Source organism: Morus notabilis, unplaced genomic scaffold (genome assembly GCF_000414095.1).
Source record: "Morus notabilis unplaced genomic scaffold, ASM41409v2 Scaffold710, whole genome shotgun sequence".
Classification (NCBI taxonomy): domain Eukaryota; kingdom Viridiplantae; phylum Streptophyta; class Magnoliopsida; order Rosales; family Moraceae; genus Morus; species Morus notabilis.
The window spans coordinates 176,674-199,634 of record NW_010364141.1 but is presented as its reverse complement, the minus strand read 5'-3'; the positions used below and the strand labels follow the sequence as shown (position 1 = coordinate 199,634).

General features: G+C 35.5%; 4 protein-coding genes and 1 non-coding gene across 10 annotated transcripts; 1 reads left to right on the top strand and 4 right to left on the bottom strand.

Annotated features, from left to right (window-relative positions):
- Positions 1-347: 347 nt before the first annotated feature.
- Positions 348-5,418, bottom strand: LOC21397547 (DNA-binding protein S1FA). Of its 2 annotated transcripts, none has more exons than XM_010105819.2 (3): positions 5,341-5,418; positions 5,122-5,243; positions 348-691 (listed from the first exon to the last, which is right to left on the bottom strand). In XM_010105819.2, exons 2-3 carry the CDS (start codon positions 5,179-5,181, stop codon positions 476-478), a joined length of 276 nt encoding a protein of 91 aa, XP_010104121.2. In that variant the 5' UTR covers positions 5,182-5,243; positions 5,341-5,418; the 3' UTR covers positions 348-475. The 2 variants fall into 2 exon arrangements, with proteins under 2 accessions (XP_010104121.2, XP_024026346.1); XM_024170578.1 differs by having other exon boundaries at positions 5,122-5,230.
- A 106-nt stretch (positions 5,419-5,524) lies between these two features.
- TRNAK-CUU lies at positions 5,525-5,597 on the bottom strand. Its single transcript has one exon. It is a non-coding gene; the product is annotated as a tRNA-Lys (tRNA).
- A 240-nt stretch (positions 5,598-5,837) lies between these two features.
- Positions 5,838-10,174, bottom strand: LOC21397546 (transmembrane protein 209). Its single transcript, XM_024170577.1, has 7 exons — positions 9,844-10,174; positions 9,236-9,291; positions 8,215-9,128; positions 7,289-7,484; positions 7,005-7,190; positions 6,508-6,884; positions 5,838-6,404 (listed from the first exon to the last, which is right to left on the bottom strand). Exons 1-7 carry the CDS (start codon positions 10,026-10,028, stop codon positions 6,264-6,266), a joined length of 2,055 nt encoding a protein of 684 aa, XP_024026345.1. The 5' UTR covers positions 10,029-10,174; the 3' UTR covers positions 5,838-6,263.
- Positions 10,175-11,644: 1,470 nt separating this feature from the next.
- LOC21397545 (isovaleryl-CoA dehydrogenase, mitochondrial) lies at positions 11,645-16,845 on the top strand. Of its 3 annotated transcripts, none has more exons than XM_024170585.1 (16): positions 11,645-11,727; positions 12,517-12,638; positions 13,396-13,479; positions 13,559-13,616; positions 13,920-14,044; positions 14,136-14,180; positions 14,409-14,457; positions 14,549-14,658; positions 14,847-14,923; positions 15,089-15,139; positions 15,222-15,286; positions 15,509-15,663; positions 15,750-15,790; positions 15,918-15,972; positions 16,049-16,126; positions 16,465-16,845. In XM_024170585.1, exons 2-16 carry the CDS (start codon positions 12,531-12,533, stop codon positions 16,609-16,611), a joined length of 1,248 nt encoding a protein of 415 aa, XP_024026353.1. In that variant the 5' UTR covers positions 11,645-11,727; positions 12,517-12,530; the 3' UTR covers positions 16,612-16,845. The 3 variants fall into 3 exon arrangements, with proteins under 3 accessions (XP_024026353.1, XP_024026354.1, XP_024026355.1); XM_024170586.1 differs by lacking the exon at positions 11,645-11,727 and adding an exon at positions 12,222-12,339; XM_024170587.1 differs by lacking the exon at positions 11,645-11,727 and having other exon boundaries at positions 12,425-12,638; positions 16,070-16,126.
- Positions 16,846-17,064: 219 nt separating this feature from the next.
- On the bottom strand, positions 17,065-22,354 carry LOC21397544 (auxin response factor 4). Of its 3 annotated transcripts, XM_024170581.1 has the most exons (13): positions 21,859-22,354; positions 21,554-21,762; positions 21,402-21,458; positions 20,912-21,094; positions 20,705-20,789; positions 20,524-20,614; positions 19,921-20,085; positions 19,620-19,739; positions 19,450-19,525; positions 18,837-18,999; positions 18,008-18,762; positions 17,728-17,918; positions 17,065-17,472 (listed from the first exon to the last, which is right to left on the bottom strand). In XM_024170581.1, exons 1-13 carry the CDS (start codon positions 21,929-21,931, stop codon positions 17,298-17,300), a joined length of 2,343 nt encoding a protein of 780 aa, XP_024026349.1. In that variant the 5' UTR covers positions 21,932-22,354; the 3' UTR covers positions 17,065-17,297. The 3 variants fall into 3 exon arrangements, with proteins under 3 accessions (XP_024026349.1, XP_010104118.1, XP_024026348.1); XM_010105816.2 differs by having other exon boundaries at positions 21,554-22,354; XM_024170580.1 differs by having other exon boundaries at positions 18,008-18,759; positions 21,554-22,354.
- Positions 22,355-22,961: the final 607 nt, after the last annotated feature.

Below are 22,961 nucleotides of genomic sequence, written 5' to 3'. Positions count from 1 at the left end.
TTTTATTTTTTACATTTTTTGAGAAATAAAAAATAAAAACGTTTTCAAAACGGTGTTTGGCACAATAAAGACAAAAAATGAAAATGAAAACGAATTTTTGATTTAGTGTAAAATGAGAAACAAATGAAAAACGACTTTTAGTCGTTTTTATTTTTTGTTTTCGTTTTCTCCTCTCTCGAGTAGAGAGAGAAAGAGAGACATTAATGATTTTTTTATACTGAAAACAATCTCTTAATAAAATTAACAAACACATTTTTAAAAATAATTTATGTTTAAGATTAAAAACATTTTTATTTTTATTTTCATATAAAAAATAAAATTATTTTAAAACGAGTTTCAAACGCGCCCTTTGTATTTAATCAAGAGGATGATCAAACCTCAGAGGTATTCTTTGAAACATGATTGATGCATACAAGCCACAAAGTGTTTGGTAAGTCTCTCTGTCTCACTACCAAGTACCAAAGCCAAGGTATTCTTACTCCCCCGGGGCCGATACACCATGCTTGAGCTTCTCCTTCCTCAGCTTCTTCATCGATACCGGTTTCTTCTTTCGTGGTGGAAGACTCTTCTGTGCGTACGTGTATAGCGCGTAGTTGCCAACCAGAAAGATGAGCAATAGTCCTGAAACAATAAGCAGGACGATCGATCGCGCATTAAACCCATTGGCTTCAGCATTCTTGAACAAAGTTCCCTGTTCAATGAGAAATCCAACCATGTGTCGGTGCACACGACAAAGAGAACACCATTAATGGTTTAGAATCTAGATGCTAGACAATATGCACAGCGAAAAGGTCATATCTCGAAAACATTTGAAATGTAGTTCTAGATATATTTGTTAGAATATATTTTATGTGAATTTTCATAAATAATAATTCACTCTATTATGAGCTAAAGTATGTTGTAGATAACATTGTTATTGAAAATTTAATTATACATGTATATGAAATATCAATCTATAATAAGATGAGTACACAGTTTATTAACTAACTTGAGCCCTATAAACTCTTTTTTCCGTAAGTACTTTAATCATCCCATTAGATCAAAAAACCTCACTAGTATAATTTAGGGAGAAAGAAAGAAATAGTCCCAGACTTAAGATGAATTAAAATTAATAGGTCAATAGTTTACATAAGTTAATAAATAGGCTAAATTACTGTTTTCGTCCATAACTTGTCTGATTATGAACCATAACTTGATAAATTTGTCCATAACTTATCTGATTATGAATCATAACTTGATAAGTTATGACCTATTAATTTTTATAACTAAAAAATGACCTATATACTTTCTTAAGCTTTTTATATTGACATATTTTCTACTATTTCCCTATAATTTATGAAGCTCAATAGGCCCAAACCAATTAAGCCCATTATGTTGATAAGTTAAACACTTTATATATAAATGTCAGGGGCTTTGTATTTGTGGGGTGTGTGTGGTCATTTTTTTGTGGGGCATTATGTGTGTGTAGAGGCTATTGGAGAGGAGAATGTATTACTCTCATGCCCGTTCTACCGGCGACTTTTGACAATTTAATGGCGACGCCAACACTTCTGATAGGTAACCCATAAACCTATTGTTTCTGATATGTCTTAGACACTAAATATGCATGTATTATTTTTAACAATTGGTATCAGAACAATTTATTTTAGTGTTGAGACTGGCAATTTTTTGGTTGTTATTCGTGGGTGTGAAGATTCAGTTTCTAAACCTGTTGATTATATGCTCAAACCATTGTTGTATTGAGCTTATGGACGTTTGAAAATATGTTTGGTTGCTAGTTTGATGATGTTTCACATTGATTTAGCCACTTATCTCTTTTGTTTTTTGAATTCAGATTTTTGGTGGGTATGAACCCTAATTTTTCAAATTAAAATTTTGCTCAAAATAAATGTAGATCGAAGCTTCAAACATTAAATATATGTTGTGGGTGATAATTCTCTTGAGTTTCGTAAGTCTATTTGGCCAATATATCACCGGTTTGAAGCTTTCAATACGGTCAAATAAGGGTTTTCATTTTCATGGAAACTTTTAGTGTTATTTGGGACAATTGATGTTATGGATTAAAAGAGGACGAAATTGGGAGAAAAACCCATCTTGAATCGTCAAAAATGGAGTTCCGGAGGCTCAGAAATGTCTGGGTGGGGTCACGATTCGCACCAGGTCGAGTTACAGAGTATGGAGATCAGGGATGACTAAAAACGACAATGTATTTTATTTTGCGTAAGAAACGACGGGTCGTTTCATAGTCGACAGATTTATGTCGTTTTTTAGTTTCCAAAACTACATGTCATTTTTTCGCCTAAAATTTTTTTAAAAAAATAGTTTTGACCAAACTTTGACCAGATCGTACGGACAATTTGAACACTATTTTCGCCGTTACGCTTTTTTTTTTCATCTCTTACACACTAAAATGATTTATTTTGAGTTTGGGCCACCATTAAATCATGTTGATATTCTTTATGGGTGACTAATTCTCACAATTTTTTAAACAAAATTTTCCTGAGCATTTTGTATACAATTTGTTTGATGAATGAATGTCATAAATTTTTATTATATTTTTGTTTTTATATGGCATATTTAATTGTGAAAATTTGACAATACTGAGTGTTTATGTACTCGCGTGTCGTAAGTTTAAACATGTCAAATTGTCTGGGTTGTTCCGTAACGAAGCTCTCCCACAAAATTTTATATTTCCTTTTGAGAGACTTTTAGACGCACAACACTCCTTACATGGATGCACATGAGCTACCAGAAAATATTTTTTATTTGACTATGTGTTAATTATAACGATTTTTTTAATATATTTTATATGAAATTTTAATTCTCACTATTTTAAGACCTAAAATTTGGAGCATATTTATTATTCTATATAACATGGTCATATTTTATTTATTTCTCCCAATTAATTTGATATTCGGATAAATAAAATTTAGACATATAATATTGATTTTTTGTTCAAATTTTAAAATGCCTATTTTGTGTTTAATGTCTTAATGCCGAATCATTGTTTGAAAAGGTATACATAGTCTCTTTTGTGTTAAAGTGAGAATGAAAATTTTATTAAAACCTCACGTGCTATTATAAAGCTTAAGTTGTAAATTTATCCATATCTTGTTGTTATTGTTATTATTATTTGATATCTTATTTTATGTGAGTATTATGTTTTTTTATTATACTATCCAAGGAAGGGAAAATTAGAAATATTTATTTGTGGATTAACATAATCACTAAACTCACATACCATTATCAAACAATAAATTGTGGGATTATATGGATAAACTTAATTTGTTGATTATGTTGCGAAAGTCCATACGGGTGATAAAATTATCTTGTCGATAGTTTTATTACTTGGTAGGATGGTTGAGTATCTCGCTTGAAGTTTAAGCTTGTCATATTTATCCATGTTCTATCTATTCGTTTATTATTTAACATTTTGTATTATATGAGTATTTATTGTTATTGATTATGCAGTCCAAGAAGGAGAATATTAGAAATTATATATGGACTTGCATAATCACTAAACTCATATTATGGTCAAATGATAAATTGGAGTATTAAGAATAAAGTAATGTATTTATCATATTGTTAAGATCCATACGGACAATTAACTTATCCTGTTAATAATTAATTGTTTAGTAAGATGTTTAGACTGTTGAAGGAAGTTTATTGAATGTCATGAACCGCATAATCTTTACTATCTTGTCAGTGGTAGATTCATGCATTTAGTTGTGATGTTTGATGAATTGTCCTTACCTGTGAAGGAGTCCTATTTTGCTCAAAGGACTCTACTATGCAATGATCATGTTGGCTTGGATCATTGGAAGGCTAAGTAAATGGCAAATTGCATGATCTTGTTTTTACATGCCTTTTGTTAGTTGCCCCTGTTATTTTCTTTAGCCTTGAGCAATCCTTGTATCTCTGCTATCTTGACACTAAATGTGACAAGCCATTATATATATGGTATGGATCACTCATGATAAATCTGTTAATAATGAAAAGGACATAGGCTTAAGGGTGGATATGTTTTCTAACTCCACTAATGTGTTGAGAAACTCTATGATGAGTGGGAATGTATAGAAAACATCGAGGTGATAGTACTTGAATTTGGATGAGATAGTCACTGAAATTAGGTTTATGGAAAACGTTGTTGATAGATGCATATGCATAAGATCAGTAGGAACAGTTGCACATTTCTAGTTTTTTTATGTTGGTGACAACTTGCTCGCATTTAATGATTTTGACATGTTTGTTGAGACAAATAGCATGATGCCAAGTCATTGTGGTTTGAGAATCTTAGAAAAACCTCTTATGTTATAATTATACAGGTTCTTTGTGACAATGGTAGTGATATAAGAGATATCAGATTAAATTGTCCTTTATGATTTTGTGTTTAGCAGCCTGATGTATGCTCAAGTATGCACACACCTTATTGTTGTGTTTGTTATTGACGTGCATATTTGGTATTTGAGTGATCATTATTGTTATTACATTTTAGAAATTAGAGTACTCAAAAAACCGAATTAACTGGAAATGAAGTATCAGATAGTTGTGTATCAGCAAACTAACACTTTTGTTTTAGTTGGATCTTGTGACGCCGATTATGCATGCTGCATAGATGATAGAATATCCATATTTGGATATGTCTTTCATGATAGGAGGAGCTACTTTGTTGAAAAGTATCAAGTAGACACTAGTAGCATATCTTTGACCGTGATACAGAATATGTGGTGTGTTATGAGGCTGTTTTGTGTGAGATGGTTGTGGAACTTTGTTTCTAAAGCATTAGGAGTAGTTTAACTCCATTTTTGGACCGTTGAAACCATGTTGTGAAAGTTTCACCATAGTATCTTGATCCTAGAACACGAAGCATTTCTCGCTAAAATGTATTGATAACGTGTTCTATTTTTGTAAAAGAGAAAGTGTTAACTTTATTGTTATTGAAACACGCGTACAAACAACACGTTGGCAGATTCACTCAACAGTAAGAATCGACTAGAAAAACAAAATCACAAACATAATTCAGCTTCAGCACTTGCAAATTAAGACGACCAAGTTCCTTTCATTTTCCAAAAATTTCTCGACAACCAAACGGAATTCACAGAATTCTATGAAAGAGCGTACCGTGGGGTCGAAGGAGGGTGGGATTTTGTCGGTGAAGATGATGGGATCGTCCATGTCCATCGTGGAAACTCAAAGAGCAATTAACCGGATCAAAAGCTGATGCAAGGAGCTGTATCTCGTCGCTTACGATCAAAACCACATGAATCAGAGGAACAGAAAAAAAAAATGGCAATTGCTGGTGAAGGCAAGGAAAAGAGTTGATAGACTGTATGATACTACCTTCTTTGATGCAAAAGTAGTGCCGTTTTTTGCTTTGGAATCTCCGTGTGTTTTTATACTACTTTTTTTGTCTGTAAGAAGTGAAGTACAGGTGCTTAGGCAAAACTCTCTACGTTTTCTTAAATGAGATACGTACGTGTCACGCAAAAGCATGGATGATTGGGAGGAAAAAAAAATTGTAATTCGCCCACCGTGGGGCTCGAACCCACGACCACAAGGTTAAGAGCCTTGCGCTCTACCAACTGAGCTAGACGGGCTTATTGGACTTAGAACTTTGGGTTTTTAAGTAATACTATTTTTATCTAACCTCTTAAGAACTTTTTAATATCACATCCGTCACCCCTGAACTGGATCTATTTATACATTCACCCACCCTCGGTTTTTAAAAAGTTAAAAGGCTGAATAGCAACCACTATCAAGCATCAACTTTGCTGTACTGGACTTACCTCTAAACCACCACTTGCTTGAAAGAAAATGAAGAAAAATCAATCGTTTGGTTTGTTTAATATCTATCCGGCTTTTTTCTTTCCCAAGGAAAAGTATCTATCCGCATAACGGGCTTAAAACATGTTCTTAAATTCGTTAACAGAATTTTTCTGACGATCAGACAATATAATCATCCAACTAGGTGTCTCCTCTGAGGAGAAGGCACTGCAGATATATTGCAACACAGTTTACAAAAAGTGTTGCCAATGTTTTTACATCAAAATCCCCACCACAGGAGTCAATGAGACAGGCATCAACATGGTAAGAACATAACGGAGCAAAATCAACCATCCACAACATCTCATATTTGAGGAGATCCCAGTTGGCCTAAAAAGTTACACGTTGACAGACGAGACCGCGATGAGCTGCCGACGGCAAGTTCTTTCTGCTGATACCTGGAAAATGGGAGACAATTTGCAAGGGAAACCGCACGTTCCTCAGTCTTCCATTTCGGAATCCAGAACGTGGAGGATGCTCAGAGCTGAAGAACCAAGGTGCATGCCTCGAACAATCCCTCCATAGCCAACCTCAATCCTGTGGCACAAGAGTAAGATAGAATCCCACAACGCGGTTCTTCCCTAAAATTAAAATCACAACGGTTGTCATTTCAATAAATACAAGGTACTACTTTTCCAGGGATTTGACGCGTGGCAATTAGTAACAAAATAATAATTTGCCTACCTGGCGAGAAAATTGCAACTTCTTATCCCAGTACAAGGCGAAAATCGGGGGGCTTTGCCTTCCAACAGCAAGTACACAAGCACCTGGGTGAAGAACAGAAGGGACACCTGATATGACGGCAATGTACTTCTCAGGGAACCTATCCTTTGGAGGTAGGACCCCCAAGAACAAGGGATTTTTGCTAGAGTGTGCTCCAGCATAAGATGTGGGATCTACATGTAGCATCCACTTTGGGTGCTCTAGAAAAGCACAAAATAAATACAAGAGCAAGTGAGAATCGCTAGGCAGCTCTGAGGTCCATTTATTGTTCCTTTTATTATAAACCTCTCCGTTTCCAAGATACTCAAAATTCTTCACGCAGGTTCCTTCGGCGAGTTCTGTGAAACTCCGCAGGCAGGTAACCAGATTATGTTAGACAGGAGATATGGGGAAATTGTTATTACAGCAATATAAATAGAACTACATAAATACATTATGTATCATCCAATGTCAACTACCTCTAATCCTTTGTACGGTATAATCTGCGCTGACACTGCTTTGGGGTAGCAAACCTTTAACCCATTCCCCTTTCATTAATGCTTGAAGCTTCTGGTGTTCAGAGATGGCATCCACACACTCCTGCATTACAGGGACTAAGGGATTCTGCTGGAGTGATTGTTGTACACCGGCTTGAGGCAACATAGCTGCGTTTTATGGAAAAAACCCCAAAGTAGATCTTTAGCAAAGATCACTGACTTCAAATAAGTCCAGAAAAATAAAAAATGGAATAAATAGTTAATACGTGTGGAAGCATCAAGAGCCTGAATTAGAGTAGCTCGTAGCTGATGCAGAAGTCCATCTTCGTCAAGAGTGACAGTTGGCTGCCATTCCTTACTCCTATCAATTGGCAACAGAGTAGCAGTTCCGCTAGCTGGTAAATCACTTCCCACTTGACTAATTGTGATTGATATACCAAGTTTAGCAGCTGCTTGCATCACCTATATGAAGATAGGAATTCTACAATCCTTAAACCATGAAATAGAACATAAATGCACAAGATCTTACTAAATAATCACATTAGATTTCAGCTTTGGCAATAACCATCTACTATATTTCTGCTATACGGTGACACTGCATGTCTGTTTATACTATTGACCTAATATTAACGAACCAGGTCAGTAGTCTACATCATTTTGATGCTTGCAGTCATTACTCCATAGTAACTGTGAACTGTCCATTTACCTCTGAGTTGCTGGAATCTCAGGCTTTGCCCTCAGAACCAAAAAAATAGGGCTAAAGAGAATGCATCCCCATTTATATCCAAACTGTCATAATTGGGTAATGTTTTGGAAAGGTCCCAAATGTCCCGGTTTGAATTTATATGCCCCAAAATAAGAATAAAGAATTTTGTGAACAACTCAAACTCAACACCGAATTCAATATGCAATCTACAAATAAAACTTATTTAATTTGATATTTCTTCCATGAAACATCACATACACTTCTACAAAATAACGTTTTGTAGAATATTCCCACCTTGAGTGTGCAATAAGTCTTCATACTCTATATGCTACCCTATAAAAATCCTTTAAGGTTTTTTAGGAAGAATATTTAATAAAGAAAGCACTGAATTGCATATTTAGTGGAATCACTGTACATATTTCCAAAATTGAATGGATCAAAAGTAATTGAGGACCAATTATTTAGGTAACACTGTTGACGACATACCTGAATATGACTGGTTTCAATCTTGCTAAGAAGAGGATTAAGCAAAACCGAAGAAAACCATTGCCTAAGGCGATCACGCCATTGCTCAATTTGAGGATAGATGCCCAAATGCTCAAATGCAGTAATAGATTCTTCCATGGACATAGGTGGAGGAAGTTCGCCCTCTCCTTTCTTAGGTGGAGTACTGAACTTCTGGGAACCTGGGGACATCCTCACGGGCCTCAATGGTGTACTCCTTGTAGTTCCAGAAGTATTAGCTGAAGTGCTAATTGTGTTTGGACTGGTGACACCAAAGCTTCTGATGGTGGGAGGCGGAGTAGCCAATTTTGCTGCTGTCTCAGTAATTTTCTCATCTACTTCTGCCAAAAATTGTTCAAGCTTTTCTTCTGATGTTATCTCTTTTGTAGATACTCTCTTACTTGACCAAGGTGTCGAGACCACCGAATCCAAACCTGGTGAATTCTGCACCGAAGACAAAGGTGAGACAGATCCTGGAACTAGATACAAAGAAGATGAATTACTCGGAGATTTGGAAGGGCTGCTGATTGGACGCATCTTATTTCCCCCACTAGAGTTCAACTTCTCTGCGTTGATACGAGAAGTTCGATTGGAACTGGGTATTGGCTGATGAAGTGGAACAAGAACATCTGAAGGAGAACATATAGAGTGGGGTTTAGACTTGGGAGGTTTTTTCGAAGAATCGGATGCAGTTACTTCAACCTTTGGCTTTATCCCCAAAAGCCCTAATTGCCGATTTGTAAGCCGCACTTGATCCTTTGTTTCTTTAGAGGACAAAGAAGCTGGAACACCAACACTATTTCTTGCTCTACGCAACGATATGGTTCTGAAGAGTGCGAATGTAGCGCCAACAAATACTAGGCCCAGGATTGTCTCTATCACTTTGACAAACAAATCTGAAGTACATACAGAAAAATTTGTAGTAATAAGCTAAGAGCTACAAAAATGGGAGTGGTCAGGTCAAACCAATGATATGACTGCAAGTTGAATTTTGATAACTTACAAGCTGTCTCTTGGGGAAATTTTTTAAGCTTCAGATTGCTAACGAACCCATGTTCCCTTTAACAAAACAAGGCAAACAGTCAGAAATATAATACAAAAACTATGAGCATAAACATCTGAAAACATATAATATGATTGTAGTTTGAAATCCTTGTTAGAAAGGTACCGAAAAATAGATAACCAGCGCCTATGAATAACTTTTCTTTCTTTTTTTTCCCCCTTCTCTTAGAAAAAAGCTTAAGAATTCTGCATTCTTAGTTTGTTCAAGTCCTTCTAAGTTTCATATCCCTATTATGTCCTACGAATCAATGAAAAAGAAAAATTTTCTCTCAATGCCCCGATTTTTTTTTGCCCCCTTCGAGAGTCAAGCAAGACCCTTGCAATCTTTCATCTCTTAAACCCTAGCAAAACCCTAAGGCACAGTCTACATTTCACTTCAAATAGCTGATCTTCTCGAACGAAATTACAAATATCCACATATATAATGTACATAAAAAATAAAAATAAGAACTCTCATTTCTGTACATATTAACTACAGTTGAGCTACAAAGAGTTGAATGAAACCCTAGTTTGCGAAATTGAGAGAGAGAGAGAGAGAGGAAATGGAACCTGGAAAAGATGGCGAGGAGAGCGAAAGCGGAGGCGGAGGAGAGAGAGGAGATGCGGAGGAGAGTGGAATTGGAAGGGTGGAGACTGTTCGCGGTAAGGGCGGCGGAGAAGGCTGGGTTCTGGTACACCGCGAACTTCGACGGCTTCACCGGCGGCGAACCCTTCTCCCTCGCACCTCCTTCCATGGCCGTCGTTACAGGAGCTTTGAGGAGAGAAATGTTAGAACATCGGCCAAAGATAAGATATTATGGTCAATAACTCTGTCTCTACTTCACAATCAGTTACAGACTGCACAGTTTGCCTCCTCCGAACATCTTCAAAAAATTGAAAATCTCGCTAGACTGCGTCGATTTGATTTGCAAAACTACGCCATTTATTTTATTTAAACGACAATGAACATGAAAACGGCATCCACATGGGAAAAAAACAAGAAAACGACAACAACATCAACAACGACTAAAAGCGAGGTACAAAAATAATAAAAAAATAGGATTAATTTGACTGGTGCTTGAATTTTAAAGTCATTCTCACTTTATTCTTTAAAATTTAAAAACTCTCATTTTATTTTTAAATTTAGAATTATTCCCACTTAATTCATTTTGTTATAATTTGTGTTAAAAATATATTAAAAAAGTAATACAATCACATGGTCTTTCTATTTGAATTTATGTTAAAAACTAACGGATAAAAATCACACGGTCACGTTTAACCCCTTTTTTTATATGTTTTTAATAGAAATTATAATAAAAAGAGTTAGTGAGAATAATTTAAAATTTAAAAAATAAAGTGAAAATTTTTAAAATTTAAAGAGTAAACTGACAATGATCTTAAAGTTCATGGGCTCAATGTTAATAATCCAAAAAGACAATCAAATCTATAAAGGACGACAATGTAGAACGGGCAATAACTAGACAATGAAGTCTAACTGAAGCCGATAAAAATTACTAAAACGATGCGAATCGTAAAACTCTACAATCACATGGAAAAAATATATATATACGAGAAGACATAAATAAAACTCTTTAAAAAGACAAAAAAATAAAAGAAAAGGCATACAATCAAACACTGATAAGAACAATTCCCTTCAAAAAAAAAAAAATATATATATATATATATATATATATACACTAACAGTAAAATGACAACAAAGCTACAAATGATGAGAAAATTATTGAATTTAGTTTTAGAGTGTATGTGTGTCTGGAATTTTTTTTTTTTTTTTATCTCTTTTGATTAATATTATTATTTAATTAAAAAGATATTAATTAAGAATAAAAGGTCTCCTCCTTTCTTCAAAAATAAAAACCTACAATATCATGAAAAACGACAACATTTCCAAAAGCCACACAAAAATTCTAAACGACATACAAGCACAAAACGATAACTACCATACCATGGTACGTGAAAGACGAGAACAATTTCATAAGCAATGTTAGAAATAACATGGGACCTAAAAACGACAAAGACCAGAAAACGATATAGAGCTTGAAAATGACAGCAATTACAGCAACGATAAAGCTAAAAAAAACGACACAAAATAACAACATTAATTAGATATATTAATAATATGACATAGGCTTTAAGAAGAGTGGTAACCAGGGAAAAAAATAAAAAAATATAAAAAATATAAAAAAAAATTTAAGAAGAGTCGCTCTTATCATAAAAGCAAACAATGACATCATTCGGATTAGCGTAGTGGAACAAGCCTACACGTAACAATCTTGGCAACAAAAAAGGCCAAAAGAAAAAAAAAAAGGTACACGTAACAACTAAACAAGGAACATGAGACGTGATCAATTCCTCAGTTTCGCGGGCTGATCCAGGACGCCAAGATTTTCACGCAACTTTTCTTCTTCACTGGCCACGGCTGAGCAAAGGATACTAGTAAGTTTGTCCTCGTTCAATAATCACCACCACTCGTTTGTGTACTTGAAATGCTCTGTGTTCTGATGGCCGAATGAGTGGATAAATAAATACACACATTTATTTACTTTTTTATGAATATTATAATTCTACACGCATTAAATTTTCTTTTCATTCTAATTTGTTTTCACAAAAACAACTGGAGTTTAAAGGGTAATTAATTAGAAGGGGGGATTATTAGTATCATTCTTTGTTTGACATATACATTCTATTATCTTATTTATTGTTTAAATAATAATATATTATATTAATAAAATTTACGTGTTAAATAATAAATACAAAGTGACTTAAATAATATTTATTTGTTTCTTTAATAAAAAGAAAAAAAAAAAAGTGTAAAGGATATGGATGAATGATGATAAGTAACATCCACTCTGTCTCCAAGCAAGTCAAATTCGACGGATAACATTCGCTTAGTTAAATTCTATTTAATTATGTACTTAAAAAATTATACTTATATTCTTGATCTGTTCAGATGCGCCCAGTTTCAGTGAACTCAACAACCAAAACATTTGACCTTCGCGAAATCAACTCATTTTAAGCCAATCAAATCCTGACCCATCCTTAAGACAAGTAATCCGTACTAAAAGCACTTTTTTTTTTTTTTTTTTTTTAAGGAAACAATTTTAACAATTTATGTACTAAAAACTTTTTTTCATTTCAGAGTCGAATTATAATAAACTATTCGCTAATTCAAGTAACCATCATTTCTTCTTCTTCTTCTTCATTGATTTCGTTGTCTTTCGAAAGCTTTAGGAGCGAATATGCAGAGGCTCTTCTCGTCAAGCTCAAGGTTGGCTTCAATTTTCAGCAGACGCAATCAATTTGCTCCTTTTTCCACTGCCTTACTCTTCGACGATACTCAAATACAGGTCTTCATATTCTTATGCACTTTCCAATATAGATATATATATATATACACACACACACACATAATATATAATATATATTTCTATATATTTCTATTTTTGTGTTTTATGTTTTTTGTCGTTTGATGTTTTGATTCTCACAAGGTGAGTTCTTTTTCTTTTTTTTTTCTGTGAGTTCACGGTAATTGCACCTTAGATAATTTTGGTATTGAAAATTTCTATGCCCACTGCTGAAGATTTGAATGAAGAAATTTCACCACTGTATTCCGCATTTTTGAATAAGCTGATAAGTTTATTCTACCTTATATTTAGGACAATCAAATGAGCAGGAAAATAAAAAAATACGTTATTTAGGTGTACAAGGGAGAATAAAATGGACAAAAATCTGATCTTGTAATGAATGAAACCTGTATATTGACAATTCTCTAAAACTTTTTGAAGACTTGATAGCTTTTAGTCAAGATCCTAGAACACAATTTGGCTTGCCAATGACTTAATGGATTACTAAGCTGTTTATGTTTTTGGGGAAAAAAATAATAATTAAATAGGTATTTTGGTTTTCAGTGGTTAGAGAGGCCTTCTGATTTGATCACATTAGCACACATAACTAAGAAGAATTCAGAATATGTTCCGAAAATGAAAAATTTCTACTACCCTGTCTGTGAATATCTACTAGAGGAGAGGAGTACATGAGTCTTCTGTTGTAAGAGAATTGTGTTGCTTTATTTATTCGATGACAATTTTTACATTGTGATTTCAGTTTAAAGAAAGTGTGTTTCAATTTGTACAAGAAAAGATCGCACCACATGCGTCAAAAATAGACCAAACAAATTCTTTTCCGAAGGTACATGTCTGACATTCTTTGTCGTAATTATTAAAAATTTAAAATGTTTTAGAAACTGACCGTTTGGTTCTGATTCCAGGATGTTAACTTATGGAAACTCATGGGAGAGTTTAATCTTCATGGAATTACAGCACCTGGTAAAGTTGTCATGATGACACAAAAGAGTTTACCTTAGTACATTATAAAATTTAGTGAGAGCTTTGCTTGTTCTCCTCTTCAGAAGTCCAGTTTATTTATGATTTGTTAGCAGAGTTGGAAATAACCAGGGATGAATAGAAAATGGAATTGAAAAAAAAAAAAATTATTCTTTCTTCCTTCAGTACAGTTGGCTTGAGGAAGTTTCTAACTTTTAATTGATGGAAATAACAAAACTTAGTCACCTAGCTTAATGAGGAAGAGACTTTCGTGCACTTCATATTTGACTCTTGGTTCTCTTGTAGAGGAATATGGAGGACTTGGTCTTGGTTACTTGTACCACTGTATTGCTTTGGAAGAAGTTAGTCGTGCTTCAGGGTCCGTTGGCCTTTCCTATGGTGCCCATTCTAACCTTTGCATTAATCAGCTGGTAAATAGGAGCTCTGAATTGCATTTTCCATGATATTCTCACTCTTTGTGATGAGTTTTAGCCCTTCACTTTTATTTGTTTGTCTGGCTAGGTGAGAAATGGAAACGCCGCTCAGAAACAGAAGTATTTGCCAAAGGTTCTACTTTCACCTTTTTGATGAGTTTTAGTTTATGAAACATGATGAACTCCACTTATTTATTTATTTTTTAAAACTGCATTGATTCTTTTGTCCACAATGTGCGGTTCTTGGTTTTTCAAATCACTTATTCAATTTCAGAAAAGCAAAGAAGTTTCAATACGTATAAGGAGTTTCTTTTTTCTTTGAGTCCTCTTTGATGAACACACTGTTATGTTTATTTTAAAGCTTATCAGCGGGGAGCATGTAGGGGCTCTTGCAATGAGTGAACCCAATGGTACCTTATTCGAAACTGTCTTCTTATATTTTGTAGAAAATTTAAGTACTCCCTGCATTTTCTTAATGTCTTAGATTTTTTTTTTCTCCAGCTGGTTCTGATGTTGTTAGCATGAAGTGCAAGGCTGACCGTGTAGATGGGGGTTATATTCTAAATGGGAACAAGTTCTGGTGCACCAATGGACCAATTGCTCAAACACTGGTATATTTGTTAGATTTGCTTCCATTTTATCACGCATAGATGTCCCTGCTGTTTTGCTTTCATTGATACCGCTGCACAGTTATACATTTTTTATTGATGTTGTCTGTCAACACACACACACACGCACACATATAGATTGCATTGTATTATTCTATACTTGTTAGAACTGATATTTGGAGGTGAATCAGATTGTTTATGCAAAAACAGACATAAAAGCAGCCTCAAAGGGAATCACAGCATTCATTATTGAGAAGGGAATGCCAGGGTAATTTATCTTTGCTGAAATCGGGAATTCATATAAATAAGAATTAGTATTAATTTCAGACTCCTAGTTCAAATGGGGTTAAGTCCTAAGGAAGATGGATATTTGAATTTTAAGTAGCATTGTGAAATTCCTCATTTTTATTGAGTTGTTGAACTGGTCCTGCAGATTTAGTACTGCTCAGAAATTAGATAAACTCGGCATGCGGGGCAGTGATACGTAAGTCTGTAAAATTATATAATGGTGGAGTCCATTCTCTTTCTTTCTTTATTCTTCTAAGCATGCCACTGGTCTTGTGCAGATGTGAGCTTGTGTTTGAGAATTGCTTTGTACCGGATGAAAATATTCTTGGGCAGGAAGGAAAAGGTCTAGCAACTCCACTCTCTCAATTATTTCTTCTTCAACAGATAATTTGGTTGATTAAGATGTATAATAAAGCAGATGATGGCATGATATGTTTCACTTGTTCTGTCGTTTACATTTGCAATTCTATTGAAAAGGTTGTTGCTTTATGGATTCTGGTTTAACTACTTGGAAAAAGCTTACACATTTTTTGACCGCACCACTGTTATTTTCCGTTTCTTTCAGGAGTCTACGTTATGATGTCAGGGTTAGATCTGGAGAGGCTTGTTTTAGCAGCTGGGCCCCTGGGAATCATGCAGGCATGTCTTGATGTTGTCATTCCTTATGTTCGACAGAGAGAGCAGTTTGGCCGCCCAATTGGGGAATTTCAGTTCATACAGGTTCATGATTGATTTATAGAACCTCTAGCTGATGTTTGCGATGTCCATTTTGGCCTTCGTAGAGTTAATTGATTCTGCAATTACAGGGAAAAATTGCTGACATGTATACATCTTTACAATCTTCAAGGTAGATGATTTTGTTATTTTATACTCTTCTTTTATGTTTCTGGACTTCAGAATGCATAGCATTTAGCTGTGTTTATACTTGATATGGGCATGTATATCCACCCGAGTGTTTTTATGTTTGTTTTCAGGTCCTATGTGTATTCTGTGGCTAGAGACTGTGACAATGGAAAAGTGAACTCTAAGGTTGGCCAGGCTTTTGGAAATTGGAATTCTTTTTTAGCTTGTAGCTCTGACTTTTTTGGTTAAACAATAATTCTAGTTGTATTCATTTTCACTTCAGGATTGTGCTGGAGTAATTCTATGTGCGGCTGAGAGAGCCACGCAAGTTGCCTTGCAGGTGAATAAATTTTACCGCCGCCTCAATTTTGTCTCTTGTTTAATTAGAAATGCTCTTTTTAAAAAACAGTGATCCGTCTTAAACAAGGACGAAAGTGTGCTTAATCTAAAGAAAATAATTGTGGACTACATAAATCATGTCCTACTCAAGTTTTTGACTTTAAACGATAAAATTATTGCTCATGCTTTTCTGTCTGAGATATTTATATTACTTGACCATTTCCAAAGTGTTGGTGATTTGTGCCATTCTCTCTCAAGATCATATACCATTACAAGTATTTCTGTTTTGCTTTCTCTGTAAACTTTACTACCCTTGACAAGCCTTTTCTCTCCTTGCAGGCTATACAATGTCTAGGTGGTAATGGCTATGTAAATGAGTACGTAACTGGCCGTCTTCTTCGCGATGCGAAACTTTATGAAATCGGGGCAGGGACTAGTGAAATTAGAAGGATAATAATTGGTCGTGAGCTCTTCAAGGAGCAGTGAGAGGCAAGCTGTATTTATTGGGTGAGTGGAGTGAAAACCTTGCAGGGTTACACCACAGCTTCTAGGCTATTTGCATCTGTTGTGGTCAGTGATTCACCTTGCTTGTCTAATAGAATGTTAACACAGCAAAAACAGTGCTTCTGATTTGTATGATGGACCAGAAAACATAAACTGGTCCATCCATTTCAAAGAAAAATGCCCTTGAAAGAAAATAGAATGTGGGTTTTAGTTGAATCCCTCGTTTTCCATTTCTTTTATAACTTTTCCCCCTTATTTGTTTGAGAGTAGGTTAAATAGAGTTAAAATTGATCTATTGATAGGCAAATATTTATTTGGAGTTGGAAAGCTTTCATCTGAAGTGGAAAAATTGATAAAAAAGGAAGTTAACAACCCGAATTAGTTCAGTTTAGAATTGTAGTGCTAGTATTTGCCTGACTATATTGGAAGCTTGGATTATAGAATGCAAACCCATGATTTATATCCAACAGCAGTCATAGTTACTCAACAAAGTTGACGACGAACGAAAAAACCGAAAGGCCCATAAAGGAGTTTTCACTCGTTTCCTAATATGAAGGCAACTACCAAGTTCAGACTTGAAAACTAATAGATACATAACCAGGTTCTGGAGCAAATTAGATGCATAAGCAGACATAACACACACTACTGAAGACAAACACAGAATTCACTTAAACCCTGATAACAGTTGGAGAAGAATCTGGCTGGCCCACCGATGAAGATTTCGACACTGGAGCTTGTTCCAAACAGCTTTGGGTATCATCACTATTCATCCCACCAATTGTCATCTTCTCCACCTCTTCTCGGGTATATATGTGGATTTTTGAAACCACATCACAAAACTCACTGTGAACAGAAAGTTATCCATATTAGCAAAGATTATCGATGTTAACAAGACTAGTGTTGTAGTTTAGTTCAATTTTTTTGTTTCATTTATGCCTCCCTCAAAAAAAAATTCTGGCTCCGCCACAGAGCATTAGCGAAATATCATTACAACACAATTCATTGTTAGGAGACATGGCTTGTGGCTTCTTTGCTGCTAAGACTAGATTTAATTTATGAACCTTGACAATGCAAGTATGATGTATAACAAGAACTTACTGCCATGGATCATCGCCGACGACCATTACATCATTCTCGCTGTCGGTGTACAAGATTCGCCACCCTTTGTCAGGATCCTTTAGAAGGCCTTCCATGTTGAACAACCACTCTAGTTCACTCTGAAGGTCACCATAGCCGCTGAGTCTCGAGAGGTCAATGGCTCTCCCTACTAAACTGCCTTGCTTGTGAACCTTCGCTCAATATGTTCAACATCAGTCGGCAAAGTAGTGAATAAAAAGGGGGGCAAATTTAATCCAAGTAGGCCACTACTATAGCTTACCTTTGTGCAACTCCTCTTACTGGAGCTCTGAGAGTTTGGGGTGGTAGTTTCTCCGGTTAAGGAAAAACCAAAAAGTTTGCAGCCAGTCACAGTCCCACCGAAATTGTCATCTTTCGGACTCTTAATATTTGCTCCTAAAGTGGGATGAGCAGAAATGTTTTCTTGTGGCTTAAACTCATTTGGTACATTAGGCTTCCCAACTTCGTTCCTTAGAATTCCACTCTGAATCGAGTATGGATTGATATTGACACTCTCTCTTGGGAAGTTGGCGGCATTAGAGAGCGTGGCACAAGGACTCGGCCCTACTCTGTGAATGTCACCATAGGGAAAATAAGTGTTTTGTAGGGATTCCGATGCTAGGGGGAAAAAGTTTGGTTTGGCTGCTGCTTGATAGTTGCTGAAAGAAGTACAACCAAGAGAGGGTTTTGCCCAAGCTCCCAGGTTGATGTTGGTTTTCCCAGTCAGGGACCTTAGTTGGCATATTTCTTGACCTTGCAAGACCTTCGGAAATCTACTCGACTCCACAAAGCCTGCGTAAGTGGTGGGTTGAGCCCTGAGGAGCTCATTCATTGTTGCCTTCTTGGTTGTACTTGATGCAAGATTCTGATGTGCCGGAGGCTGCATATCAAAATCTAGCGGGCGGTTTACAATATCACATCCATACAAGGGTGATATGAAACCTATATTTTCTTGACCTTGCAAGACCTTAGAGGATCTAACCGACTCCTCAAAGTCCAGAAACCCACCCCCTCCTGCTGCAACAATAGTAAGTGAGGATGCATACATAAAAAAAGCAGTGTTTGCTATTTCAATGGGAAGAAATACGTACCGGTAATAGGATTGCTGGGTGGGGTTGCTTGCAGACTTGTCCGCATTTTCTTCAGTCTCGGGGAAGACTGAAAGCTCAAGGGTGGGAGAGAAACCGAAGGGTCGATCTCCCATGGAGAAACTCTCTCTTGATGACTATTTCCAATATCTTCATCCCACCTGACCTGTTAAAACATTACCATAATGGTGTAATTATTTTGTAATAAAGAACAATAAAATCGAAAGAAATGAGTTTCTCACAATTTCTTAAGATAGAAATGCGTATTTTAAATATGTACAAATAAATATAGATATGGTTCAGTAGAATCCTTGTACGTGATTTACTCTGTTTATTAAAAAAAAAAAAAAAAAAAGAATTTTATCCTGGATAAGAATTGGTGCATAAAGGAAGAACTTGTATATAAGGTTCTCGGATGGTTAATACTAAATACGAAAGATTCTTTCTAGATGTGGTTCATCAATCAGCTAGCTTTATGGAAAATTAAGGTAGTAAGGCAGTGCCACAGAGATTATTCATCACATACCAAATCAAGACGAGTGAAAAGGAAAAAAACAGCTTGGATTTAAGATCAATATATGAAGGGAATATAGTCTGTAAGAGCTAAAAATCACACCATCAAGCATCTCCATTTTGAATTGGTCCATCTGTAGGGATCCAAGTCGCATATTCCAGTAACTACACCACTGCACCTGCAAGAATGAGAACTTTGTTTCAATATCATAAGAATATGAAATACTTAAAAAGCCAGTTTATATTGGTTATAAAAACCAGCTAGAACAAGACCTTCTTTCTGGTGAATCTTCCATTTCAAATCTCGTTTTGAATCTTGTCCCAACCGTCACAAGATTTGTGATGCTCTTCACATATTTTTGGTACGGAATGACAAACTCTGCATGAGTTGCCCTGAATTTGGGCATTAAGTTAACAATGTTGTTAGTTTAGTTCACAAGCATAATCCTGCTACGCCAAAAGCCTAGGCATTTTAAGACCCTTTGACACTTTTTTTTTTCCTTTCTTGTGTGTTTCATTTTTTTCAATCAAGTGTGTTGACAAGCGGATATGATAGCAACTAGTGGTACACTACCTTGGACTGTAGAAAACATGAAACATGCTCTTGGTAGATACTGCATTAGCCACAAGGGAAAGAACGTTGGGATAAGAATTCTGGTTGCGAACAATTGTATCAGGAAGGCCATTTCGCGGTCGAATGGCTCTCCTGATTCCCAATCTCAGCTCTCCATTTTCACCCCTAAAAAGACCATTGCAAATGAGTTTGGAATCTTAAAGACCATATGATGAAAAAAAAAAAAAGAAACAGAGAGAGAGAGAGAGCCATTTAGATGCCAATTGAAAACAAATACCCTTCACTATTCAGACACCATGTTTAACCTCCACAAAGAATAACGTAAAGAATAAAAATATATATATATATATATATTACAAGTAAAAGCAACACTTTTTACACCCCAAATTGTGCTAATAGTCCCTACTTTGCAAGTTCATGTTTACAGAAAACTCAAGTAGAAAAATTTTCCTAGTACATTATAAAACTATATATGCCTTATCTTTCGTTATTTTTTACGACGTAAAGGATGAAATATGCCTACAATTTAGACAAAGAAACACACTGGTACAAATGCTCTTGACTTTCAAATGGAACTAAGAGATATACATAAAACATCTATACCTCAGAAAGAGCACTGCATCTCCAGAGACTAGATTCTTTTGGTTTACAAAAACACTCCATCCAGTAGTAAGCAGATGTCTCCTTGGCTGACCTGAAAAATCATACACGAGACAAACCCAGTTATAAACATTCTTTTCATCAATCAAACCACAGCACACCATTAAATTCTATGCAAAACTACCTCTATAAATATGTCGAAACCTCCACTCTACCCCATGCAGGTCTTTTGCAACAAGTTCTTGGGAGGGCCTCCTCTGCTTATAATCCTTCAAAAGAAGAAAATTATAGGTTAATAACCTCATACAAATACAACGCTTTAACAGTCTAGAACCGACAAATTAAAATTTTCTATAGCTGATGAAATGGAGAGAATAAGTGCTTTTCTCACCAGTGGAGGGAAACAATCTTCTGCAGCTCGGCGCGGAACAGAGAACCCTCCATGTGTACTGGTGTCAGAAGCAGTAAGAGTTTTGCAGAACATATGTGGGGTTGATTTTGTAGGTGGTCCTCCAACCCCTTCATCACCTCCCAGCTCTTCAAGCTCTTTGCCTTCTAATTTCATTCCCACCAACTATAATATTACTCAGAACCAACAAAAGAAGGAAGAAAAAAGAAAGAAAAAGAAAAACCATTTAGAAATACTCCATCACCATATCATCATCATCATCGTCGTTAAAAATCCATTTAGAATAAAGTAATATTCCAAGAGCAAATTCAATAGTCCAAAGCAATAAGAACCCAAGGAAGACAAACGGAATATATCTCCCACAAAAACAAGTACTGCTTTTCTATTTGCATTTATCAGTTCTTTTTTTTTTTTTTTTCTTTTTCACTTGCTCAATCAAAGTGAAGAATGAAAAGAATCCAATCACACATACCTCAGGCTGAGGAAGCAGAGTAACATGGGTATAGACCTCATCATTCTCCTTATTAGCCTGTTCCATGGAAAATTCAAAGACACACATATGGAAAATTCACAGCAACCAAATTAAACCCCAAAAACAAAGGAAAAAAAAATGATGATACTCACAAGTAGTTGGACATTAACAACTTTGCAGAAGATCTGTGGTTGAAGATCAAAAGTGGGAATCTCCATGGGAGAAAAGGGAGAAGACAAAGAGAGCTGTTCTAAGTGACCTTGCGGGAAGTAGACAACCACATTCCCTTTCTTTGGGAGTGAGGTGAGAGGACCAGCACAGGCATGCCAAAGCTCCAAGTAGATAGAGGAAGAAACTGGAGCTGAAGAGGAATTAGAAGAGCATGAAGAAGTTGAAGAAGACAAACAACAAACACTACAACTACTTTTGTTGTCACAGTCCCCATTGCAGTAACTACCATTGTTGTTGTTGTTGTTGTTGTTGTTGTTCTCAACCTCGGACACTACTACATGGTTCAGATCAATTTCCATGAACTCCAACACCTGAGTAATGCAGTTTGATGATTTCCCAACTCAAAAAAAGAAAAAAAAAAGTTGGGTTTGTGAGAGTTGAGAGTTTTGAATGAGGTCAAGAACTCAAACTATCATGGAGATGGGAGGAGAGACATGTTTTTGTTTGGAAGAGAGGAAAGAAAGAGTGGGGTTAAAACTTAAAATAAAAGGGTATTAATCAAATAAGAACAAGGAATTCAAAGTGTGATTTGGATTGATTCATATCCACCTCCATTTGGAGGTACTGAGAAAAGGGAGCAGGAGGAGCAGCAGCAACAGGCACAGACAATTGCATAGGAAGCACAGAAAAACAAAGGGTTGAAGTGAGAAAAGGAAAAATATATGTAGAGAAAAAAAAATAAAAGAAAAGAAAAGTAAAAGGCCAATGTGGTGATGCCTTTTGGAGTTTAGAGAGAGAAAGATAGTGTGAAAAAAGGAGAGAGAGAGAAAGACTGTGTTGGGTGGGGGGGACAGGCTAAGACAGTACATAACCTACACTTCCCCATCCTCCGCAGGCCAGGCCACACCACACCACAACCCCTCTCTCACTCTTCTTTGTTTTGCTTTGCCTTTGCTTTATCTTTTTTTTTTTTTAAAGATAAATAAAAAATAAAAAATGGTAATTTCCATTAACTGTTTTGCTTTAGTGAGGCCCCCAGAAGACAAAAGAGGTGTTTTTTCATTTAATGCGGACGTTAACAAGACATGTACCTCTTAACAACATTAAAAATCTCCTTTTTTTTTTCCCCTCTTATCAACAATATCAAAGAAAACATTACTATCCAAAAGAAACTGTAGAACCTAAATTTTATGATTTATTTTATTCGTTTTAATCGTATACTTTGTTACACTTTTTTCTCTCTGGATTTTTTATAGTATTTTTTTTATAACGTTCGTATTTTTTATTTATTAATCATTAAATTTATATTAAAAATTAAATTAAATTAAAAAAATAATATAAATTTGACGGTTAATGAGTATGAAATACCATGTTTTTGAAAAAGAATGA

What these genes read in the sequence shown, in the direction of transcription:
- LOC21397547 (XM_010105819.2), bottom strand. Translation starts at nt 5,181, where the DNA reads ATGGACATGGACGATCCCATCATCTTCACCGACAAAATCCCACCCTCC. An exon ending in CACCCTCCTTCGACCCCACG is followed by an intron (nt 692 to 5,121) that starts GTACGCTCTTTC and finishes CTCATTGAACAG; the next exon opens with GGAACTTTGTTCAAGAATGC.
- LOC21397546 (XM_024170577.1), bottom strand. Translation starts at nt 10,028, where the DNA reads ATGGAAGGAGGTGCGAGGGAGAAGGGTTCGCCGCCGGTGAAGCCGTCG. An exon ending in TTGAAACCAGTCATATTCAG is followed by an intron (nt 7,485 to 8,214) that starts GTATGTCGTCAA and finishes ATCTTCATATAG; the next exon opens with GTGATGCAAGCAGCTGCTAA. An exon ending in TACCGTACAAAGGATTAGAG is followed by an intron (nt 6,885 to 7,004) that starts GTAGTTGACATT and finishes GGAGTTTCACAG; the next exon opens with AACTCGCCGAAGGAACCTGC.
- LOC21397545 (XM_024170585.1), top strand. Translation starts at nt 12,531, where the DNA reads ATGCAGAGGCTCTTCTCGTCAAGCTCAAGGTTGGCTTCAATTTTCAGC. An exon ending in GGGAATTTCAGTTCATACAG is followed by an intron (nt 15,664 to 15,749) that starts GTTCATGATTGA and finishes CTGCAATTACAG; the next exon opens with GGAAAAATTGCTGACATGTA. An exon ending in ACATCTTTACAATCTTCAAG is followed by an intron (nt 15,791 to 15,917) that starts GTAGATGATTTT and finishes GTTTGTTTTCAG; the next exon opens with GTCCTATGTGTATTCTGTGG.
- LOC21397544 (XM_010105816.2), bottom strand. Translation starts at nt 21,931, where the DNA reads ATGGAAATTGATCTGAACCATGTAGTAGTGTCCGAGGTTGAGAACAAC. An exon ending in GTTTCGACATATTTATAGAG is followed by an intron (nt 20,615 to 20,704) that starts GTAGTTTTGCAT and finishes ATGATTTTTCAG; the next exon opens with GTCAGCCAAGGAGACATCTG. An exon ending in GTAAGAGGAGTTGCACAAAG is followed by an intron (nt 17,919 to 18,007) that starts GTAAGCTATAGT and finishes TATTGAGCGAAG; the next exon opens with GTTCACAAGCAAGGCAGTTT.